At 35.3% G+C, this 21237-nt stretch overlaps 1 protein-coding gene across 3 annotated transcripts in view; it reads right to left on the bottom strand.

Moving 5' to 3' along the window:
- Nucleotides 1-2344: 2344 nt before the first annotated feature.
- Nucleotides 2345-21237, bottom strand: part of ATG3 (autophagy related 3) — a 27109-nt gene continuing 8216 nt past the window's right edge. The window contains exons 4-13 of one of the 3 annotated variants that reach the window (XM_005601995.4): nucleotides 18562-18632; nucleotides 17107-17214; nucleotides 13738-13787; nucleotides 11390-11471; nucleotides 7668-7702; nucleotides 7276-7431; nucleotides 6617-6700; nucleotides 6362-6489; nucleotides 4242-4310; nucleotides 2345-2617 (exon numbers count right to left, since the gene is read on the bottom strand). In XM_005601995.4, the coding sequence (XP_005602052.1) occupies nucleotides 2536-2617; nucleotides 4242-4310; nucleotides 6362-6489; nucleotides 6617-6700; nucleotides 7276-7431; nucleotides 7668-7702; nucleotides 11390-11471; nucleotides 13738-13787; nucleotides 17107-17214; nucleotides 18562-18632 (865 nt within the window). In that variant the 3' untranslated portion in view covers nucleotides 2345-2535. The remainder of the gene's footprint in view (nucleotides 2618-4241; nucleotides 4311-6361; nucleotides 6490-6616; nucleotides 6701-7275; nucleotides 7432-7667; nucleotides 7703-11389; nucleotides 11472-13737; nucleotides 13788-17106; nucleotides 17215-18561; nucleotides 18633-21237) is intronic. The other 2 variants (XM_001502989.6, XM_070243840.1) reach the window with 2 other exon arrangements.

Here is a 21237-nt window from a genome sequence, read left to right as displayed (position 1 = left end):
TATTGCATGACAGAGTTTCATGCCTTTGGGGAGCCCGTCTCCTGGAAACATCTCACAGTTTTGCTCAGGGCAGAATAAAGCCCTTCCCTTTTGCAAAGCTTTTCGGCCTCATTCCATCAAACGATGAGGACCTCATTCCCTCTTTTATGCATCTTTAGGAGCCTGAAATATTAATGTTACCCCAGTTGTCATTCCTGTCTCTGACCCCCACAGAATTACAGGAGCCCCCAAGCATTGGAAATTTGCCAAGACAGACCCCTGGTTTGACTCCATCCTCAAGGGTCTTACCCAGGGTAGTCAGTTAAATGTTTTCAATTTGTCTGTTGTTCTTTGTGCTCCCTCAGGTTATCTGTTTGTGGGGCATACTAAAATTTGGGTTATTTTACTAATACGTATGTCATCTATGTAATTATAAACTGTAGACTAAAGTGTCGTTCTGAAGCCATTGATCAGAGCACTAAGATATTAGCCATGCAAAGCATATCTCGCTGGTACCCAAGAATATTTTAAAATAAAAGCAAGCCAATTTCATTCCTCTAACCCTGATCTTTGCCCTTCTACCACAGGACGTAGCCTCTGTTCCCCAAGACTGAGCAATGATAAGATAGTGGGAATTGAAACGAGGAACGAAGTTAAAAATCTTTCCTGGGCCAGAAGAAGAGAAAAACTTTGAGATAAGCTTTGTTAACTGCAGCTGTGCAGACTCAACATAATCGACTATTGTTTAAAACTAACCAGGTCTTTCCACCCCTCTTTAGTATATGAGTGAGCTGCCCTTCGCAGGAAGTCAAGGTCTAGACATCAAAACTCAGCCTCACCAGGCCAAATGGAGGCTGAAGATGAAAACTAAACAGACAAGTCCAGACAGTCAAGAGAAAAGAAATTCAGCCTTCAAGGCCAAATGCAGGCTGCTGGGAAGACACCAATCAGCAAGGCCACATAAAAAGTTTAAAAAAAACACCTATTACCATTTGCTACTACTAATGCAAATCAGACATTTAAAAATACCGTGAGGCTAATATAGATATAAAAAATAAACTGGATGTGAAGACTTGTGAGGTTGTCATCCATAATCTGAATTTCAAGTTCTTCAAAACCACTTCATTGTTCACCAAAATAACCCACTTTTCTCAATGAGTGCTATAAATCTGAACTCATAAAAACACATTTATACTATTAATATATTCACTTTTGTTTTATGTTATTAGGGATCCATATAAAGATTTCAATTGGAAAAAAGATCTGAAACTAAAAGGTTTGACCAACAAAATTATTTGTGCCACCTAGTGGTGAGTGAGATAAACATGACTTCTGACAAGAAAAAGTTTTGAGGCTAACCTGTACTTTTGATAAATAAGATTTAACTGGGAGAAAAATGTTGACAATGTGATAATATCTAATATTGTATATCATTTAGATTAAAGGTATTCGAAAATAGAATATTTCAGTACAATCAGTTTGGAAGATTAAATTAAGAAGGGAGAATAGCTTGCTGGCCACATGAGCAAGCAGGATATCTGAAGTGTATTAGAAGACGACACCCATGTTTATCTTTCCATGTTATACTATATCAAACATCACCTTACCTCGTCACTATCTTCACTGTGGACATTTCCTTGCAATACAAGAATTGGACTGCAATTGCAAAAAGGAGAAAAATAAAGGGGCATTGAAGTAAAAAGAATATTCTTGAATGATGAGGAAAAAAAAAACTAAGGTTCCTTAGAGGCAGGGTTAGCCACTCCATTATGTGCAGAATGAGAAGAAGAGGGATGAGAGGCAATGTAGGAAGAGAAGAAGGTAAAACGAGTCTTCAAAAGGCCTGGGTTCTGTTCCTTGCCTCTCAGCGTATGTCCCAGAGTAGCACACACTCAGCCTTTCTGAATTCCTCTACCCCGACCTATAAACTCGTGTGATAAAACAAAAGGTCTCTAAATTCTGCCAGGCAATCACAAGAGGAGAAACACTCCTGAATCTTTGATAAAAATAACTGTGGTGGTATCACCTTAATAAAACAATCAGGAAACACGATAACTAATAGCACTTAGCATATTTCCTGGCATACAGTAAATGCTTCATAAATATTCACTGTTAGCAGAGGAGACTTGGGGAGGAAGTAAGAAGAAAAACAAAAGGAACAAAGAAGAGAAAGACGGCAGGAAGTCTGGTACACAGGATTTTCTAGTCCTAACTCTCACACTATTACACATTTAAGTACTTTCCTCATAAATGAGAACCCAAACCAGGCATCATCATTCTGTATGACACATTTCTTCACTTCTTAAAGAGTAGTTACTTAAGGAAAATACTATTCTCACCTTTTGACAAGAAGCAAGAGAAACAGTCTCTTTACACATTTTTATTAAACAAATAAGGCTGGTAGTGGAACTTTTTTTTATTTAATGCATAAACATGTAAGTCTCTTTATTAGAGAAATTGTACATATTGGTGAATATGGTCAATGGTCACATCTATGGGTTAATTCTTTAAAAATCAGAACCAATTAATATTAGGATAGATTCTATGCTTGCTTTGTTACATTGTGAAGTGTCTTGTGTAGTCATATTCTATTGTTGGAATGACAGCTTGTACAAATTTCAAGAAAATTAGAAGATACCTAAAGATCTTCAGCTAAGGAAAATAAACCGGTAAATAGTTCATGATTTAAGCTAACATTGCAATTACCCATTTTAAGCAATAATTTCTCAAAAAAAATATATAAGACAAAATCGTAAATCAAGTATCTTGAAAAGTTCACTCATGCAAGTTTGTGTCTATTCAATGAGGCTCTCTGTAACTCTAAGGCTGCCTGATCCACTTCCATTTCATATCTGAATGTGAAACTTCTTAATGAGTACAAGTTCATATAAGCCCAGCTACTCTGATATAAAAATAAGGACAAGGCTGTCCATGTTTAAAGGAGTGGGAAATGGTCCCACTACTGACTATGTTTGCTAGAATATTTTAGAAAATAAGACAGGGTAAAAAATATAAAAGCACTGAAGCAAAAGAGAAAAACACCATTAAGTGGAAATCTTCCATAAGGACTGATCTAGGTTAGTATACGACTTGTCACAGAATCTGCTATATTGAACAGTCTTTACTAAAATCTTGAAATTTTTCCTATGTTCCACTGCATGTGAAAACATCAAGAGCTGAATTTTATTGAGGGAACGGATGACTCAATTACGAATTTATATTATATAGAGTCTTCCAAGTTGCTACCTAGCTTCCACCATAGAGATGAATGTCAAATTCTGCATAATATGATTTCAGGAGTAAATCTGGTTTGGATCAAAAGTTCTTGCTTTTTCAATATCCAATCAGCCCAATGTTCCTCTGAGGGACACACTTTATTAGCAAGGCTTAGGTTATCCGTAGTTCTAAGAGTGCGGTGGCTCCTCAGTCTATAACACTGAGTGGCATGAGTCACCAAGTCTAATATCAACCTAGCACCAAACTAATTCAAGCTATGTGGCATCTAAACCATTGACTTCGGCTGCTTTTGATGAATCCAGGCTATGGGCATATGTCTTTCAGGATGGAGCGGTTTACTTGATTTATTCCTCTTCTCAATCCCAGAGAACTGAGTAAGAAAACCATAGTAAGATATAAGAAGGGCGCTCTTATCTGGAGAAAAATGAAAATACTATATTTTAAGAATATCTGAAATATACTTCACGTGCTTTACGTTTTAATTAACCTATTCAAGTTGAGTTTTTTGCCTCAAAGAGACCTCAGACTGACACAACCTAAATCTACTCTTACGTGCCAGGAAAGCACATTTTTGAGAACGTGTTAAATTGGAAATAAGGAAGGAAAAGATACTCATGTTTTACCCTCTAAACTAGTACATTACTCATCTTTCAACAATGAATCAAATCCATTGAGTTTCTTTTCAAACATTAAGAGCCATGGTTTTGTATTCACATTCTCTTAGCCATTTCCTCTTTGACAAACAAAAGCATTTGGCAAGCTGCTGCCTAGAAGCACACCTTGATCTGAGGCTCTGCAACAAGGCAGAGCAAACTGGTGCACAAAGGGGCCATGTGGCATCAACTGAACAAGGCAGAGCTATCACAATCCAATGTTTTCTAAAGACTCGCACTAAGATTTCCAGATATGAGGGACTAAAACAAGCTACAGGTACTGTGTCATTAAGGTTACACTAATTTTCCCAAAAAGGAAAAATAAATCCTAGGAGCCAATTTGCCACTAATCACATACACAGGTAAGGATACATATGAACACCAAGTTCTCCCCCTCCTTCTGCAACAGTCTCAATGATCTTCTTCATCACCTCAGCATGCCTAAAAGCAAAAGAACAAATCTTATTAGCATAGATCAATTAGACAAAAACAAGAAAAGCAAGTTTTTGTTTGTGAAGCAATCTACCTTATTATTGTTGGTTAACAAATTTAACATATAATAGTTACATTGTAAAATACTCTCCTCCCTACTCCCCAATGGGTCAGATTGTTGAGTCACCCAGACTGTGGTCCTGGGGGAGGGGATAATTTTAAAAAGCTACGGGAGTCAACAATGAACACAATGGCACTAGTTAGCTTTCCTACAATGGAGGCAGTGGGCAGAACACCAGAGAAAGGGAAATCACGCCAGGGCATAATTGCAGAGCGAGGGTTGTCCGCTCTGAGAAACAAAAACAAATCAGACCAGGCAAATTCCAAAAAGCTACATGGTAACAGTTGGTAAAAAAAAAAAAAAAAAAAGAAATAATGCTGTGATTTTGACTGTTTAAATATTTAGCTGAGAATAAGCCAAAACTGAGGTAAAGAAAAGCTAATTCGTCAAGAAGTTTATATATTTTTTCTTTAATCCACATTGTAAAATTTATCTGATTCTATTTAGAAATTTCTTTTGTTTTTAAATAAAGATAGATATTTATCTGAAGTTTTTGTCCTATCCACTGATCTCTTCACGGCCAACTGCTGTCTCTCCTGTGGTACAGAAAAGAGTGATATCAAGGTGACTGCCTGGGCACATAAACTGACAAAAGGGCAAAGTACAAAAGAAATGAACTATCTTTTATACAAACCCTGACTTAAATAATGCTGCTTCAGATTTTACGACTATAACCTTCAGGACAGAGACAGTCAACTTAGAAGGTCAGAGTAAACACACTGGTCCTGAAAACATGAAGGTACAGTCTGAGGTGGCCCATGGCAAGGCCTAAAACATCCCTGAAGTCTCATTTTACAGGCCCCCAACTTTTTTGCCACGTTACCATAAACATTTTAATAAATGACTGTATTATGCAGTGTAACATTAATTACCAGTTAAACTACTTCTCTCTTTTCCCAGCTGAGTAAAATTTCACCTCAGCAAGACACATGCCTCAGTTTCACAAGCATGCCCTACAACCTCAAACCAAGGAACAAAGAGAATAACTCTCAAAATGAAAACCTTTTAGATTAGATAATTCAAAACTGAAACTAATGACTCAAATTACTTTTCACAGTTCGCAATATTAACAGCTCTTGATGTAAATAAACTGGAAAAATGATCTAGGCTTTCTATGGGATAAAGTTTGGGAATAAAGAGGTTGCAAAATTTTAAACACTAGAATGTTGCATCTAATTAGTCAATAGAATACCAGAGTTTTCATATGAAAAATATTGTTAGTAGAATTTCTCAAGGATTTGTGAAAGTTACCCATTAGAAATAACTAAATGAAAGAAACTAGCATGTAATATATATATATATTTTTTAAGGAAAATTCTGAACAAATCATGTATATAGACTCAGGTTCACTTATTTGGCCCTGTGAATACACAATGACACAAAGAAAATCTCGAATTACGAAATGCACTTGGTTTGATAGGGCTGAAAACTTCTTAACAGAAGAGTAAAGCAGAACAGAAAGTCTGCATGTATCTCCCTTCGCTAACCAAAAAAAGGAGAGAAACATGTCACCTAGAAAAAGCAACAGATTAACTTTATACTCCACATTCACAGAAAGATACATCACAATGGAGCACACCATGTCTAAATGAGGCATATTTCTTTAATCTAAAATAGATCTTCCAAACTATTCTTGAAGCTAAAAACAGGAGTGAAATCACAAAGATTGATACTATAATCAAACATATACAGGGAACAAAAAAAAATGAATTAAACTTAAATTGGTGAAGTTTTTTCCTTTTTCTTATATATTTAACTAAGCACAAGAACACTTCTAAGGAAGACAAAAGAGAATTTTATTTGCTTATTAAGTAAATTTTTTCTGTTAGGGCACCAATGTTTATAGACTCCCAAGTAATAAATTCATGAATTATAAAGACACCCCCCCTCCCCACATACATACATACACACACACACACACACACACACACACACAGACCTGCATGGGTGAACTGAACACATAGGTGGTGGTGGGAGATGAGGGTGATTTTCAATGGTCACTGTTTTCTTCACATGATCTTGACTGATGTCTTCATACATGTGCTCAACTGTTAAAGGCTGCCGTTGCTAAAACAAAAAAGGCTTTGAAATTACTGTTTAAAAACTTTAAGGCCTAAACTTAAATGTCTATAATGTATTTATTCCCACCTCCCACATCGCTTACAATTTAGAATTCTAGACTATTTAGAATTACCGGATTATTTGGGGGAAAGTTTACACCAAGGAGGGGAGGAAGGAAGAAGTCTGTCCAACAAGGCTTTGTGATATCAGCCACCACCTAATGCAATAAAGATCCCACAAAAAGTCAGGTTCATGGCTATCAAAACATTTTAAAACTTTATATCTCGTCTTTTAGGTCTATTTTGTTTATTTCTTCTTTCCCATTTATAGTTTTTGGAAAGACAGGTTACACAAGTTAATTTTATTTCAATTATCCTTTAATTCAATTAAGTGGGTGAGTAAAGGAAGGTTTTCTGTCTTAAGGGAAAAAAAGACATGTGACACGAATATTCTGTAAATGCCTATATATCTAATAGATGTAATCTCAAACACAATTTAACACAACAAACCAAGTTCAATTTCCCTCACATTTTGAAGGAATAAGCTCAGGGAACAAGCAATAAATATGTAACAGACTATTTCTGCTTAATTCTTAGTAGGACTGTTGTCATGGTGAATAATGCACAGTTTCTTCAAAATAAGAATCAAGTTCAATATTAATCATAAAATTATAAAACAAATGATTTACCAAATTTGAAAGGCCACAATATATACTCATGGACCTAATGGCAAAGGAATTAAACACGACAATTTAAAAAATTTGCATTAAAATAACTTTTTCTTTATTTTTACCTCATCATAGCCAAACAACCATAGTCGTGGTGTCTGGTAATATTTATCGTAAGTGATGTAAAGGTCGTAAGTTCTGGTTTGCAAAATAGCATCTTCACCTCCAGCATCAGTTTTAGCTTTACAAGCTTCTACTATTTTCCTTGTGTCTAGGGTAGCCTGGTAATAATGGAGAAAATTTTACAACCATTAAAATCAGCATAAATGTGATATTTTAGAAAATCTATTTTTCCCACCCTATATATTTTTTTTCAAAAGCAGATATAACTTAAAACTCAAAGTTAAAATGTACACATATAAATAAAAACTTATTTGAAAGATCAAGATACAATTAATAACACTAATCTCCAAGTTTACTCATTAAAAATTAACCAAAGAAAACTCAATTTACAAACCTCATCTGTTTCCAACAATCCACTCTCTTCATATTCTGTTATAAAAAGCAACAAAAGATTAATTAAGTTCAAAACAATTTCCTAAACCAAATTATGTATTACTTCAGAGTATCATTCAAAGACCAGGTTTTTGCTTTTGTTTCTGATATTGAAGAGAAGATACTGAATACATGACTGAGCTAACTCTATACTTACAAAGCAGTGGATACTTTACCTGAGAGAGCCAGAGAAAGCACGCTTAAGGCTTGGTCTGCGCCACAGTCTAATAATAATACTAATTGGCATAAGAATACCGTAATTAGTGACTCCATAGGGTACACAAGGCTGCTCACATAACTGCATAAAATGTGCTACTAAAGTCATCAGTGACTTCCACTTCGCTGAATCCAGTGGTAAATTCCCAGTTTTCATCTTAATTGACCTCTCAGGAACATATGGCATGATTTATTCCCTCCTCCTTCAAATACTTTCTTTCCTCTGCTTTTAAGATACTCTGTTTTCCGGGCTTTCCTCCCTCTCATGAGTTTCTCCTTCACTATCTCCTATGCTGGTTCCTCTTCATCATCTCCACCTTTTTTTAAGAAAAGAAAAACAACCTGCAGTAACCAAGGGCTCAGGTTTTAGACCTTGTCTCTTCTCCACTCACACTTACTCCCTTGATGATTTCATCTAGTCTCAAGGACTTTAAACACTGAGGACTGTCAAATTTATTCCCTGACTGCAGACCTGGATACCTACTTGTTTACTTATGGCTCCAATGAAGGGGCATCATTAATATCACATGTCCAAAAGTGAGCTCCTAAATCCCCCTCTAAAGCCATTCAGTCCTATAATTTTCCCCATCTAAGTTAATGATATCTTTCCATATCCTCAGGTCAAAAACCTTGGAGTCACACTTGACTACTGTGTCTCTCTCATGCCACATCTAATCCAGCAGCAAATCCTCTTGGCCCCACCCTCAAACTATGTCCAGAATTCTACTGTTTCTCATCACTTCCAATGTTGCCGCTTGAGCCCAGCCACCATCATTTCTTGCCTAGATTATCAAAATAGCCTCCTAACTGTTGTTTCTATACCCCCTCAGTCTATTCTAACACTGCAGTCACAGTGATTCTGTTAAAATGTTAAATCTCATTCTAAGTTTCTCTCCTACCTAGAAAAACCCCTCAGTGGCTTCTCATCTCACTCTGAGTTATAGCCAGTGCCCTACATGATCTGGTTCGGAGTTTCCTCTCTGACTCCACACCTTATTACTCTCCCCTCATTCTTCTCTGGACATAGGAGCCTCCTGGAAGGATTTTATATAAGCCACACATGCTCCCACCACAGGGCCTTTGCATTCTCCCTCAGATATCCAAATAGCTTGTTCACTCACTTCATGCCAGGCTTTACTCAAAAGGCCTATTTTCAACTTGGTTTTTCTTTTTTTTTGAGGAAGATTAGCCCTGAGTTAACTTCTACTAATCCTCCTCTTGTTGCCGAGGAAGGCTGGCCCTGAGTTAACATCCATGCCCACCTTCTTCTACCTTTTACATGTGGGACGCCTACCACAGCATGGCGTGCCAAGCGGTGCCAGGTCCACACCCAGGATCCAAACTGGTGAACCCCTGGCCACTGAAGCGGAATGTGCGCACTTAACTGCTGTGCCACCAGGCCAGACCCTAACTTGGTTTTTCTTGACCAACTTATTTAAAAATTACAACACTCATCCCACCCCAAGACTTCTCATCCCCTCCCTCCTTTATTTCTCTCCCTAACACTTATAACCATCAAATACATTATACGCTTTGCTTATCTCTTCTTTTTCGTTTGTCTCCCCTAAACAGAACATAAACTCCATGAGATCATGTCTACTTCTTTATCTCCAGCACCAAAAACAATTATCTGATACATAGATACTGTATTGCTCAATAGATATTTATTGAACAACGAATGAAAATTAACTGCTTTTTAGATACCATCAACATGGTTTTCTAAGCAAAATTCCATATACAGCAATTCTTTCCATAACTCTATGCTCAGGAAATGTAACAAACATACTAAAAGCCTGTCAGATATCTAAGGCAGTCCCACAGCTTGTACTCGAAACTGCGCTTTACTCATAAGGTTCTTCCTACCCCTCCACTCCAGCATGGACGACTGGATACCCTTCAGAGACAGAAGGAATCCAGAGAGAGTATTTTTGCAGGAAGGTAGTTCTGACAATTATGAGACATCCAGGTGGAAATGAAACTAAATGAGTGGAACTGAAAGAGATCTGGGTTGGAGGTTTAGATATGGAAGCCTTGAGCATAGAGACAATATTTGAGATTGCTGTGAGCAATTCTGGTTACAAGTAACTCATTTATTTCCTCAAAGAATGGGAGTTTACCATGGAAATAAGGACAAGACTCTCACTAGAATTCAGGAACAGATACACAGCTAGGCTTCATGGGGACTCAAAAGTAATTTAGAAAACAAAACTGAAAGATACTTTTCAGTCGAGGCTACCCTGGCAAGCAGGCTATGCTGTCACTTCCTCATCAGCAAACACCACTTGCCGTTATGGTGCTTCACCTCTACGTGGCACCGTCTTCTCCTTCGGCATGCTACAAGACATCTCTACCTCACAGTAAATTCTACATACTTTTGGGATTCAGCCTCCAAAACGTCTACTCTTTTTTTTTCATATTCTCTTCCTTTTTCAACTGCTCTCTCTCTATACATTCATATATTTATACTTAAAACTCTCACAGAGAACCTAATATACTTTATACATCATTTTTCCTGTCATACAAATTTCCATGCCAGACCACAGTATGCCATTACACAAACCTTAAGAATAGATAAAAATCTACCCAGGAGTGCAAGGAGTGAGCAGAAAAAAAACAGTGAAATCCCATGAAATGGTAACCTTTAACAGCTGGGCAGAAGTAGAAGAACCCCAGAAGAAGACTTAGAAGAAAAAGTCAAGGAAGGAAGAGGAAAACCCAGTGCCACAAAAAAACGGAGGAGGAAAAAAAAGAGGAGGAAATGGTTAGCAGAATCAAATAATGCAGAGAAGATAAGTATACAGATTGGATTTAACAGAGAGGTTGCCCTGGTGACAGCAATTTCTTCATCTATTTTTAAATATCTGAGGTTTCATGTGCATTAAAGATGATCATGCTAATGAAATATGAAGCTTTTTGAAGAGCCATATACTATTAGACATGTATTACTCTGCTCTGTTAGTACCGTGGCTTTCAATCTCTTCTAACAATGATCCACTAATGCAGCGATTCTCAGCTGGCAACCCTAGGAAGGCATTTCAGAATCTCAGGGAACAGTGAGGGGATTCTGTATAGTTCACAAGGCCCCATTAAGAATCATATTGTAAAGTTTTTATAGTAAGATGTTATCAGAAAGGAAAAAGAAAATACAGAATGCACAAGCAAACTTCGTTCTGCTCTGAAAGAGTTTAAGAATTAGCTTAAGAATCTGTATCTTACAGCTGTACCCAGCATTAAACATTTATGACTAATATTTATCCCAGTAGAAATAACGCTGTCAAGATTATGCTCTAGGTAAAGTAGAAGAGGTAAGTTCTGCACTGATTAAATTTAAACCATACAAAATCCTCCCTAGGCTGTTAAATGTTAAAATTTAGAACTCAATGGATTAGAATTCTTAATCCACATGAATTACAAATATTCCAAAATCAATATTCTAGCGCGACTAAAGCAAATGTAGGACACAAATACCTTCCATATCTGCAGCTTCTCCTTCATCTTCCTCTTCTTCCTCCTCACATAATGCTGAGCAATCTTGGAGTTTTATACTGTCCTTTGAAATTAATTATATGTGAAGTCAATTAAATATGTTCACTAGTTCAACTACTGAGCACCCGCATGTCAGCACAGTGCTAATCACTGTGAAAATAAGAGTGATATGCCAGTTCTCATCCTCAAGAAACTCTTCCTCCAGTGGAGATGACAAACCCATAAACCAGCTAAGTGCTGTGACTGAGAAATACACAAAAGGCATCACCGAAGCACCACGAGTCACCTGAGCTACCCATTTAACAAGAGCTGCCAGTTGCATTCCCAATAAAATAATATTTTTGGGTAACCAATTCATTGGTATTAGAAAACCAGTTCAAAATTACGTTAACTTACGTATTTAATTTAAACGTGGAAAAAGGTATATATTTATAAATCGCAATACATCCATAAGATAAATTTATTATTATAAATCAAACTATTATATTCTAATTTGTTAACAATATCCTGGCTGAATTAAGCAATTACAGTTATTTCAACACATAAGATTTCAGTTCAGTTTCTTAACTATATTAGCACTAGAATGGAAGAATGATGCTAACCAAAGACAAGCCTGATATACAATTATTTTCATAAAATTAATATTCTAAAAATCTGAAATTATTGTACTAAGCCAAAAATTTGAACATTACTTTCACCTAATTTACAATTTTACTTAGCGATGATTTTATTTACCACTATAAACTTAAATCGTATGTATCATTATTACACTAAAAATGTGAAACCACAGAAGAAAGATCGTCAGAATCTGCGTAATTATTAGATGAGCCAATATCTGACAATCTGATCATTAAGGGAAATTTTAATCATGTTGGTGATGTTCATACTTAATACAGCAGGGTATGGCAGAAATCAACAACAAAGGTTAATACTTGGTTCCACATGGGAAGTATTCTAAGCACTAAATTATAAAAGATAACAAATTGTATATTAAATAGGAAATGACAGGAAAGGTATATTCTAGTTGTAAATTATTCTAAGTATCCATCCTTTAGTAGGATATAAGGATGTTAAATGGGATACCAAGCACCATATTAACCATTATTACATTTATTAAAAATTCTTAAAAGAATTACCATAAACCTATCAAAACAATGCTATGCACACTACTCTGCCATCTATCATTTCCAGAGTCTGAAGCACATACACTAATGGCTGGAGTAAACAAGATCTTCTGAAGCAGCAAAGCCAGTGTGCAATTTCTCCTTAGTCATTCAAACTCTCCAAAAAGTAGAATTTCAAAATTCTCAGGCCAATGAAGTGAACCTTAATCCCTACTAAGCATAAAATTGTACACTGAAAAAAATAAAATTTGTTTTAGTTTCTAACACTTTCTGTTAAGCCTCAGTTACAAATCCCAAAAGATCCAAATGACAAAAACAAAGAAGAATATCCAAAACTAGCAAATGTTGTAGTTGAATGTTTCAGAAGGACCAAAGGAACACAATTATCCTGCCCAAATATTCTACCCTCCAAGAGACTTGACTGTTAACAAAATAATTAAGAAAAGAGAGGGGTAAAGGCATTTTGCATTATTTTTTCATATCATTTCAAGCAACTATAAAAAATATGAAGACAATTGTGGTCATTCTCTCTTTAGAAATGAAAAGCTAATAGAATACAGACAGTCTGAATTAACTGAAAACTTTCAAGCAGAAAAATTCCACTCAATTACGTATTTTCACCCTCCCCCTAAAATAAGTCATACAATAAAATCTAATTGATTTAGCTTCCACTCACTCAAAATGTCATGATTTTGGATGATATAAACTACAATTTACCTTTAAATTCTCAAAAGCAAAAAACCCCACTCAAATTAGCAATAAATTAATAAACTACAGAAGGAATGAATGAACTTAAGACAAGGTTTAAACTACAAAATTTAATATATCATTAGCATCTACTAATCAGCAAGTAAATAAACCCCCTCAAAAACCTCCACTTACAGAACATTTGGTACTTAAAAATAAAAAGCCATTCCTTTTAAACTAGCCTAGAAGTCTTTCCAATTAGTGAAAATTAGTAGTTTTTAACCAGTTATAATCCAAAAACATGTCTTTCTTAACCATTCGACAGATTAAGGAAAATAAGAGCAGCACTGGGAAACAGGAGTGTTTTGGTATACTGAGGTAAGAAAATGAGAAGGGAAAAAATAACTGGAATTTAAAAGAGCTTGGCTGCATAAGAATAATATGAGTAATCTTAAAATATATATATATAGGGAAATAGCTAGGTCACTGAATTGAGAAATAGAACTGATCAAACAGTACCTTGCTTTCCAGTGTAATCTCCTTAACTGCTTCGGTTATTCCTGCAATACCTGTGGTCAAATTCAGCAGAAAAGAGTAACCAAAATTAAGTTGTAAACATCCCCCACCTACCTGATTCAAGTAATATAAAAACACTTAAAATTATCTAAATTCTCACAAGTTCTTTGAAATGAGAAGGCAACGTTACAGCATTTTTACAAATGAACTCTAATAGGAATAATCTCAAAGTCACCTCTCAAATTAAACATAAAATTTAAAAATACCAATATAATATTTCACCAGAATTATCCTACTCTATCATTCCTCATTTACTTTCCTTGTGTGAATCTAGCAAAATACATATTCATTCCCAGAGAGTGAATATATTAAGATATTACAGGAGTCGTATTTAGATTTTATGTAAATCTGCATCACAATTTTCTCAATAAGATATTGGATACACTAAATATGCTATTTGCTTCAGAAATCTAGGCCATCCAGAGGTAGCAATATCACGTGACAATTAGTATGTGAGACTTTCTATTTTTCTGTTTTCACATCTTATTTAATCCTTACAAACACTATCCTGTGAGGTAGGTAGGGTAATAAGTCCTCCCAAAGAAGAAATAGTCTCTAAGAGGTAAATTAACTTGAGTCTCACAGCCTGTTAGTGAAGAAGCTGGGATGCAAATCCACACAGGGTGACTTTGGGTTCAAGGCTCTTCCAGCACACCTTTTAAGCAACCACCTCGGAACCTACACGTCTCAGTGAAGGTGGCATTAAGCAGATGGCAGCACCACAAGTCAGCTAAATAACATTTCTAATTCAAAATATCTGTCAGTGTTCTCAATTAGTTCAACAAGGATGGGAAATATTAAAAAAAAAACTCTAAACGCTAAACATGCTTTGCTCCTTTGTTAATCTTCTAAAACTCTGATATATCTGTTCAACATGTCCAAAGCAAAAAATGACTTACTTTCACAAATGGAAAATGTCACAATCCACAGCTCTACCATAAAGCTTTTACCTCACAGTAGTTTTTCTAGAAATTACTATATATTACGTATGATTATTTCATAACAGTAAAACTCAAATATTAACATATTGAATTGGTATTACAAAACAATTCACTGAATCCAGTACATAGAAACAAAGAAAACAAACCTTCTCAACCTGTCTAAATATAATAATGTAGCAGTATGCCATTAACCCACTCTTCTAGAAGCAGGACTTACTGGCAAAGAAAGAGAAAGCTCTAATGACTCTAAGAAGGGTAACACTCTCAAGTGCTGTAATGGTTAATTCTATGTCAACTTGTAGGTTATTGTGTCCAAGTGTTGGTCAAACACCAGTCCAGATGTTGCTGTGAAGGTCTTTTTTAGATGTGATTAAAAGAGGTCCTCCAGAAGAAGGAATTCTGCCTCCAGACTGGAGCTGCAGTAATCAACCCTTCCCTGAGTCTTCGGCTTGCTGGCCAGCCTGCCCTATAAATGTGAGCCTCGCTAGCTTCCACGATCACGTAAGCCAAATCCTCAAAATAAATCTATCTATACCTGTACCTGTATCTATACCTACATTCTATTGATTGTTTCTCTACAGAACCATTGACTAATACAAGGGCTAACAGAAATAAAAGAAAGCCGAGAGAAGAGAAGCAGGGATGAAGGAAAGGGACTAGGCACCTGGTCTTGGGAGTCAGTCGGAAGCACTGCTTTAATCCCATCAGGATACACTTTAAACCTAAAATTCTACGGGTTCTCTCTCATAAACATTAGTTAGAATGCATTATGTACATCAAATTAACTGCAGCATAATACTCTGTGGTTTCCATAGATGAAAATGATGTTACTTGTGCCCTGTCAGTAGGGCAAACATTCTTTTTAGTTGCTGACTTTCTGTAATAGATTTTTGTCAATCCAATCATACTGACTTACAAATAAGCACCTGGACTTTGGGATAGTGATTACGGAACAGAATACAACCAGACGACAGAGTAACTCATTAACTTGACATCACAAACATAGTGCAATAACCAATGGCTCTAGTCAGTTAACAGAATTTCCAACAGATGTGCTACCCACATCTTCCAGTCATGGGAAAACTAAAGTAGAGCAGAAGTCTAACAGCTCTCCTCAGTGGGGGAAAAAACGATGATCTTTAAAATTATTTTAAAAAGTTGTTCAATCTGCTCTTTTCTCCAGGCCTTGATATAACAACACTCAATGCATTAAGAAACAAATCAGTTTCAAATCAGGAAGCCCAAGTCCTGAATCTATGCCAACATCACCAGCAGGAAAGAGATAGCAGTGTTTCTCCTATTCAGAGAAGAGGAGAAACTGATGGGACCACCTGTTTCCCGTGCAGGTTACTCAGCCCTCTATTGCAGAGGGTCTCAACCGAAGGCAGCAATTTCCCCCCTCATGGAATATTTGGCAATGTCTGGAGGCATTTTTGGTTGTCACAACTTGGGGAATGCTACTGGCGTCTAATGGGTAGAGCCCAGAGATATCACTAAATGTTCTGCAACGCACAAGAAATGCTACAAGAAAGAATTATCCAGCCCAAAATGTTAATAGTGCTACAGTTGAAAAACCCTGCTCTACCACTACTTTTGATGTACCTCCTACTCTCTACAATTTAGAGGGAGGAAACCTGTTTTTAGTATCCTAGATTTAAACCCAGAACATATTTTCTTCATTAAAACTAAGTCATAAAAGGTAGTTAGCTATAGCAGCATATAATTACATACATTTACCTAGTTACATAAATACAGTGGCAAAATAGATTTTTTAGGACTTGGAATAAAAAATCCTATTCAGAGTCCCAAACAACTTATGCAAACATACACTTATGAAAGGCTTAAATTTAGTCAATTCCTTTAACAAAAACTTACTGAACAATTTCTCTATCAAATACTTTGGCAGATACTAAGGACCCAACAATGAATCTCTACCTTCATGGAGCCTACAGTGCTTACAATCCTTTTAGTAGTCATTCAACAAATAATTAAATATTTTTAAATGCCAGGTCCAAGTAAAATATGAGTACAATAAAGCTCATCATCCAGCAATGGAATGACATGTAAATAACGGATTGTAAAGCAAAGTAGTATGCATACTCAGTATTTCTAACTGGTTTGCTTTCTTCCTTTGGAAATAAATAAAATAATATCATATTTTCAAACTGCTACTGAAGTAAGAGTATTATAGAAATGTGGTAGACTCTAAGGGCATTTTTCTCTTTTTTTTCCAATTTGTCCTCCTTCTTTTCACTTAAAAGTCTACTGTGCCTTATGTACTCTCTTTTTTTTAAAATCAAGGCTGCTATAAAAGATTGTAAGAGTTTAAAACAACTTAAACCAAATATACGCCATTCTGTTCTCCTCTTACCTGTATTATGATAAGTATCTACCCATCCCCCATCGCCATCATCTTCTTCAATGATAGCTTCCAACTCATCGGAATATTCCATCTGTTTGCAACGCTTGTAGCATGGCACTATAAAAAAGTGGCAAGTTTAGTTACTAGCACATAATCTGCTTCCTATAAATCCATTAGAAAAAGATAAGGTTTATTCCATAAAATATCTTTCTACCACCAAAATATGAAGTGAGTATATTTCACTTCTAATCAAAGTGATTAATTTCAGAGTTACATTCATCCCACAGACACACAATTATTTGACCACATTTATCTTTCCCTAAATAGCTTTGTCAGAAGACAAGGAGAAATGCTCTAATGGGAGTGTTCTATGTATTCTTTACTGTGATGGTCTGTGAAGAACAGCAGGCTGAAGCCAGAGATGACATTGTTCAACTTCAAGCTAATGAATAACACCACCTTATTTTAATGGCTTTGATCTCAGAACATGGAGGCACCAACACCTGTCATACTCAGAGGTGGTAGAGGTGACCTCTGGTTTGCAATGCTAAGTAACTTTCAATATGAATTTCATAATTCATATTTAAGTTCCAGCTATTCATAATGGATAAACCAGTGTAAAATTCGCTAAACTAAATTTTACTCTCTTATGCAATATTGGTGTCAAGTTTTTCATACAGCTAACGTGTCAATTAACAGGTATTATTATTCATATAATTGAAAAATTATATTCAATTAACACTGAATTATAAAGTTGAACAATTAGAAGGTAAAAACATTATGATGTAGAGTCAACAAGTTACTATCTCCTGATTTTTTTAAAACAAGCAGTATATAAGTGATCAATCGTAATAAAACACATGTTGTAGGAAAAAAAAAAAAACCCTGCTGTTTCGTATATATTTTCCCTTTCCTATAATGGGTAAATGAGAGTCTTGGATAGGTACTATAACAATCTTTTGATGTTGTTTTCAAAATAACTTCACAAATAAGATACTACCTGTTTCAAAAACATTTTATGTGCCTATAGGCAATCTTTCAATGCCACAATGAACAATAAAATCTTTAAGAGTTGAGCTTTTAGATGTCAAAAGTAGTATCAATTTCACTTTCCAAGAAAAACTTAAGTCTAAAGATTAAAATTAAATAGCTAAAAAGATGATGATTATGAAGTCAACTTAAAAAAAATCTAATTAGAAGTAGTTCAACTTTGCTTCGGGCCCTTTTCCTCCATATCTTAAAAACTAGACTTTTGGCAAAAAGAAATTTAAAAAAAGGAAGGAGATAAAAACCAAATAGGGAAAAAAATACTTTAGCAATAGAAAAGCCAGAGCTTCATTAAGAGTCCAAATTTCTGTCTGAGAGAAACTGTAAGAACAAATTAAGATTAGTAAGTGCTAAGGTTTTTCTTAAAAATATAACTCTTTGTGCAAAATTTACTAATATATGCAACATAATTCTTACCATTTTTGGTAACCAAAAATTGTTTGCCTGTTGGTAGGTATGCCTTCACTTTCAATTCTTCCCCTGTAGCCCTTTAAAAAGAGTGAAAAGTGCCAAATACAAAAAAATATTTTAAAAGGCAAAGACAGAACAGAAGATATCACATGTAAATCTCAAAACCACACAATCCACACCCCTGATAAAACTGTTTTAGGACGGTTTGGGAAGAATACCATTAAGTGATATATGCCAGGGCATGGAAGAGCACAGCGATATTTTAAGTGAAACATGCTAAGAGATGCAGACAGATCCAAGAGCATTTGGATTAAATACTAGACAAAAAATGTAGGATAATGTAGAACTACTAAGCAACTATTATGCTTGCCTCTAAGCAAAAAGAAAATGCTGTTCTTTAGTGAGTATAATCTCATTAAGATTTTTAACCCTAAAGTAGAGCTCACCTTGAAACCAAGAGAAGGCAGAAGAATAGCTACATGACATTACATAACAAGTAAGTGGCTGACAAGGTCCCTGTTCCAACTACTGTATTAAAATTGGAAGTAAGAGGTAAAAGATGCTTTGAATCACAAGATGATAATGTTGAGAACAATAATAATGGAAAACAAATAAAACTTTATTGAGTACTTATTAAGCATAGGACTTCTTTAAACTCTAACACACATTATTTTCATATAATCCTCAGAACTGTAAGAGGTAATATTAATACCCTCATTTTATAGGTAAGTAAACAAAAGCTGAAAGAAGTCAGGTTGCCCACGATCACAAAAACCAGAAGATGGAAGAGCCAGGGTCAAGCCAAGTGTCTCGAGAACTCCTGCTCTTAAATGCTACTCCCTCTGTGGGTCAGAACCAGGTATAACATTTCTGATTTTTTGAGTGACTCTGGAATACATAAGAATTTGTTCAAAGATTCTTCTGTGGGCTACCTACTGGAATTGGCCAGAGCTGTGGTGTCATGAGGTGTCTGTCACAAAAATGAGCATAACTTTGGAGTTCCGCTGCCTTGTCAAGCTTCAGCCTAAAGTTCAAACCATAGATTTGAGCACAAGATAAAGCCAGGAAATATGCTAATATCATTTGGCAGCCTTCTAGGCGGCTTTAGACCATTCCCAAGTGTCAAATTCAATAATGTCATGGCAATGCCTGAGGTTCTGAGGGAAGAAGATAGAAGAAGGTCATGAGAGCATCTGTAGACATTAAAGTATAGCATAGAAATAATCTGTTTTTAGCAATAATTTAAAATGAATTGTTCCTTTGGCCCCAACAGTTCAGCCAGAAGAGTGGACACTGGAGTGGGGTATATTAGGGTATAACTGAGTTCTAAGTTACAAGTAAATTATTTCAACCATCACAATTCATAAAGTGAAACTATAAACTCCCACCTGCTAAAAGAAGATCCTGTCCATAAATACAAACCCCTATAACAATACTCTAAATCCTATGTCCAAAGTAAGCAGACAATTAAGGGCTATGAAAAAAAATCTGACTAACAAAAATGTGTATATCATATTGAAGAAAATCCTAAATTAGTTCTTTTTAAAAATAACTATTATTTTAAATTTTATATACCTATTTGACTTGAAATATATATAAATAATAGACTAGAACCTAGTAAATATAGTTTTAACAATCTAAGAGAAAAAAATCAGAGAGCTTCTACGATTGATATGAACTCAATTTTAAATATGAAACAGAAATACACGTAGGAAAGACAACGACATAAAAATAAATGAACCTGACATCATGATCTTTCTTGGTACATAAAAAACAATGCTCTAAAAGATAAAGAGCCATCGACACAAAGCAGTAAGAACCATTTTGGATATGTGTTAAATATAAAAATTAAGGGGAACAGAATAGGCCACAGACGAAAGAGAGTTCTAACTCTGGTTTAAAACAGTTTAATTATTTAGGCTCTTTAAATATTAAAAAAAAATTACCAATTAGAACCTTGTTAATTCCAGAACCCCCACTCCCAAATCAAAACTGCACCTTTCAACTATAATTGGAAAAGTGTCATTGAGGAAAACAAAAAAGGATCTAACAAGCCGAGCCACTTATATCCAAATGAGATGATAATTCCAAACAATTTTAGCCTAATTAAAATAGTTTTTCCAGTACTAGGATCATTTTTTTAGCTATTGTCAGGTGGTTTTACCATAAGTACTTGAAAGTAATGAAACTAAAATTGTTTTAGAACATTCTGTTATTATTCAGAATATTTAAAATATATGTTACGAGAACTGTTAAAATTACTTTTATAATTAGAAGAAAAGTTAATGAAGAAAATACAAAGTTAAAAAGTCTGCTGTGGGCCGATGTCCAACTGAGACCTTATTTGGTACCATGAACCTCAACTGGAGCTAACTCCCAAAAGCGGAGGATATTTTTGAACCTTAATAAATGTCTTAATAATGCCTTAAAGAACACAAGACTCTGCAAAATCTCTGGATTTATGAATGTCATAAAAAATATTCAATAAATACTTAATTTGAAAAAAGTGAGCTGATCAAACTTCTTAAACTCTTCAACAGTATCTTTTAAAGATCCACCACAAGCTCAGACCTAGACACTATAAAGAAAGGGAATACAAGTAAAAGCAGTAAAGGCATTTATCTCAAAAATGTCCATCTTTTGTGCTAACAGAGCAAAACAAAATAGGTATAATGCCCAATT

Source organism: Equus caballus, chromosome 19, assembly GCF_041296265.1.
Source record: "Equus caballus isolate H_3958 breed thoroughbred chromosome 19, TB-T2T, whole genome shotgun sequence".
NCBI lineage: Eukaryota > Metazoa > Chordata > Mammalia > Perissodactyla > Equidae > Equus > Equus caballus.
The sequence above is the reverse complement of the archived record's forward strand: the minus strand, read 5'-3'. Positions and strand labels throughout refer to the sequence as shown.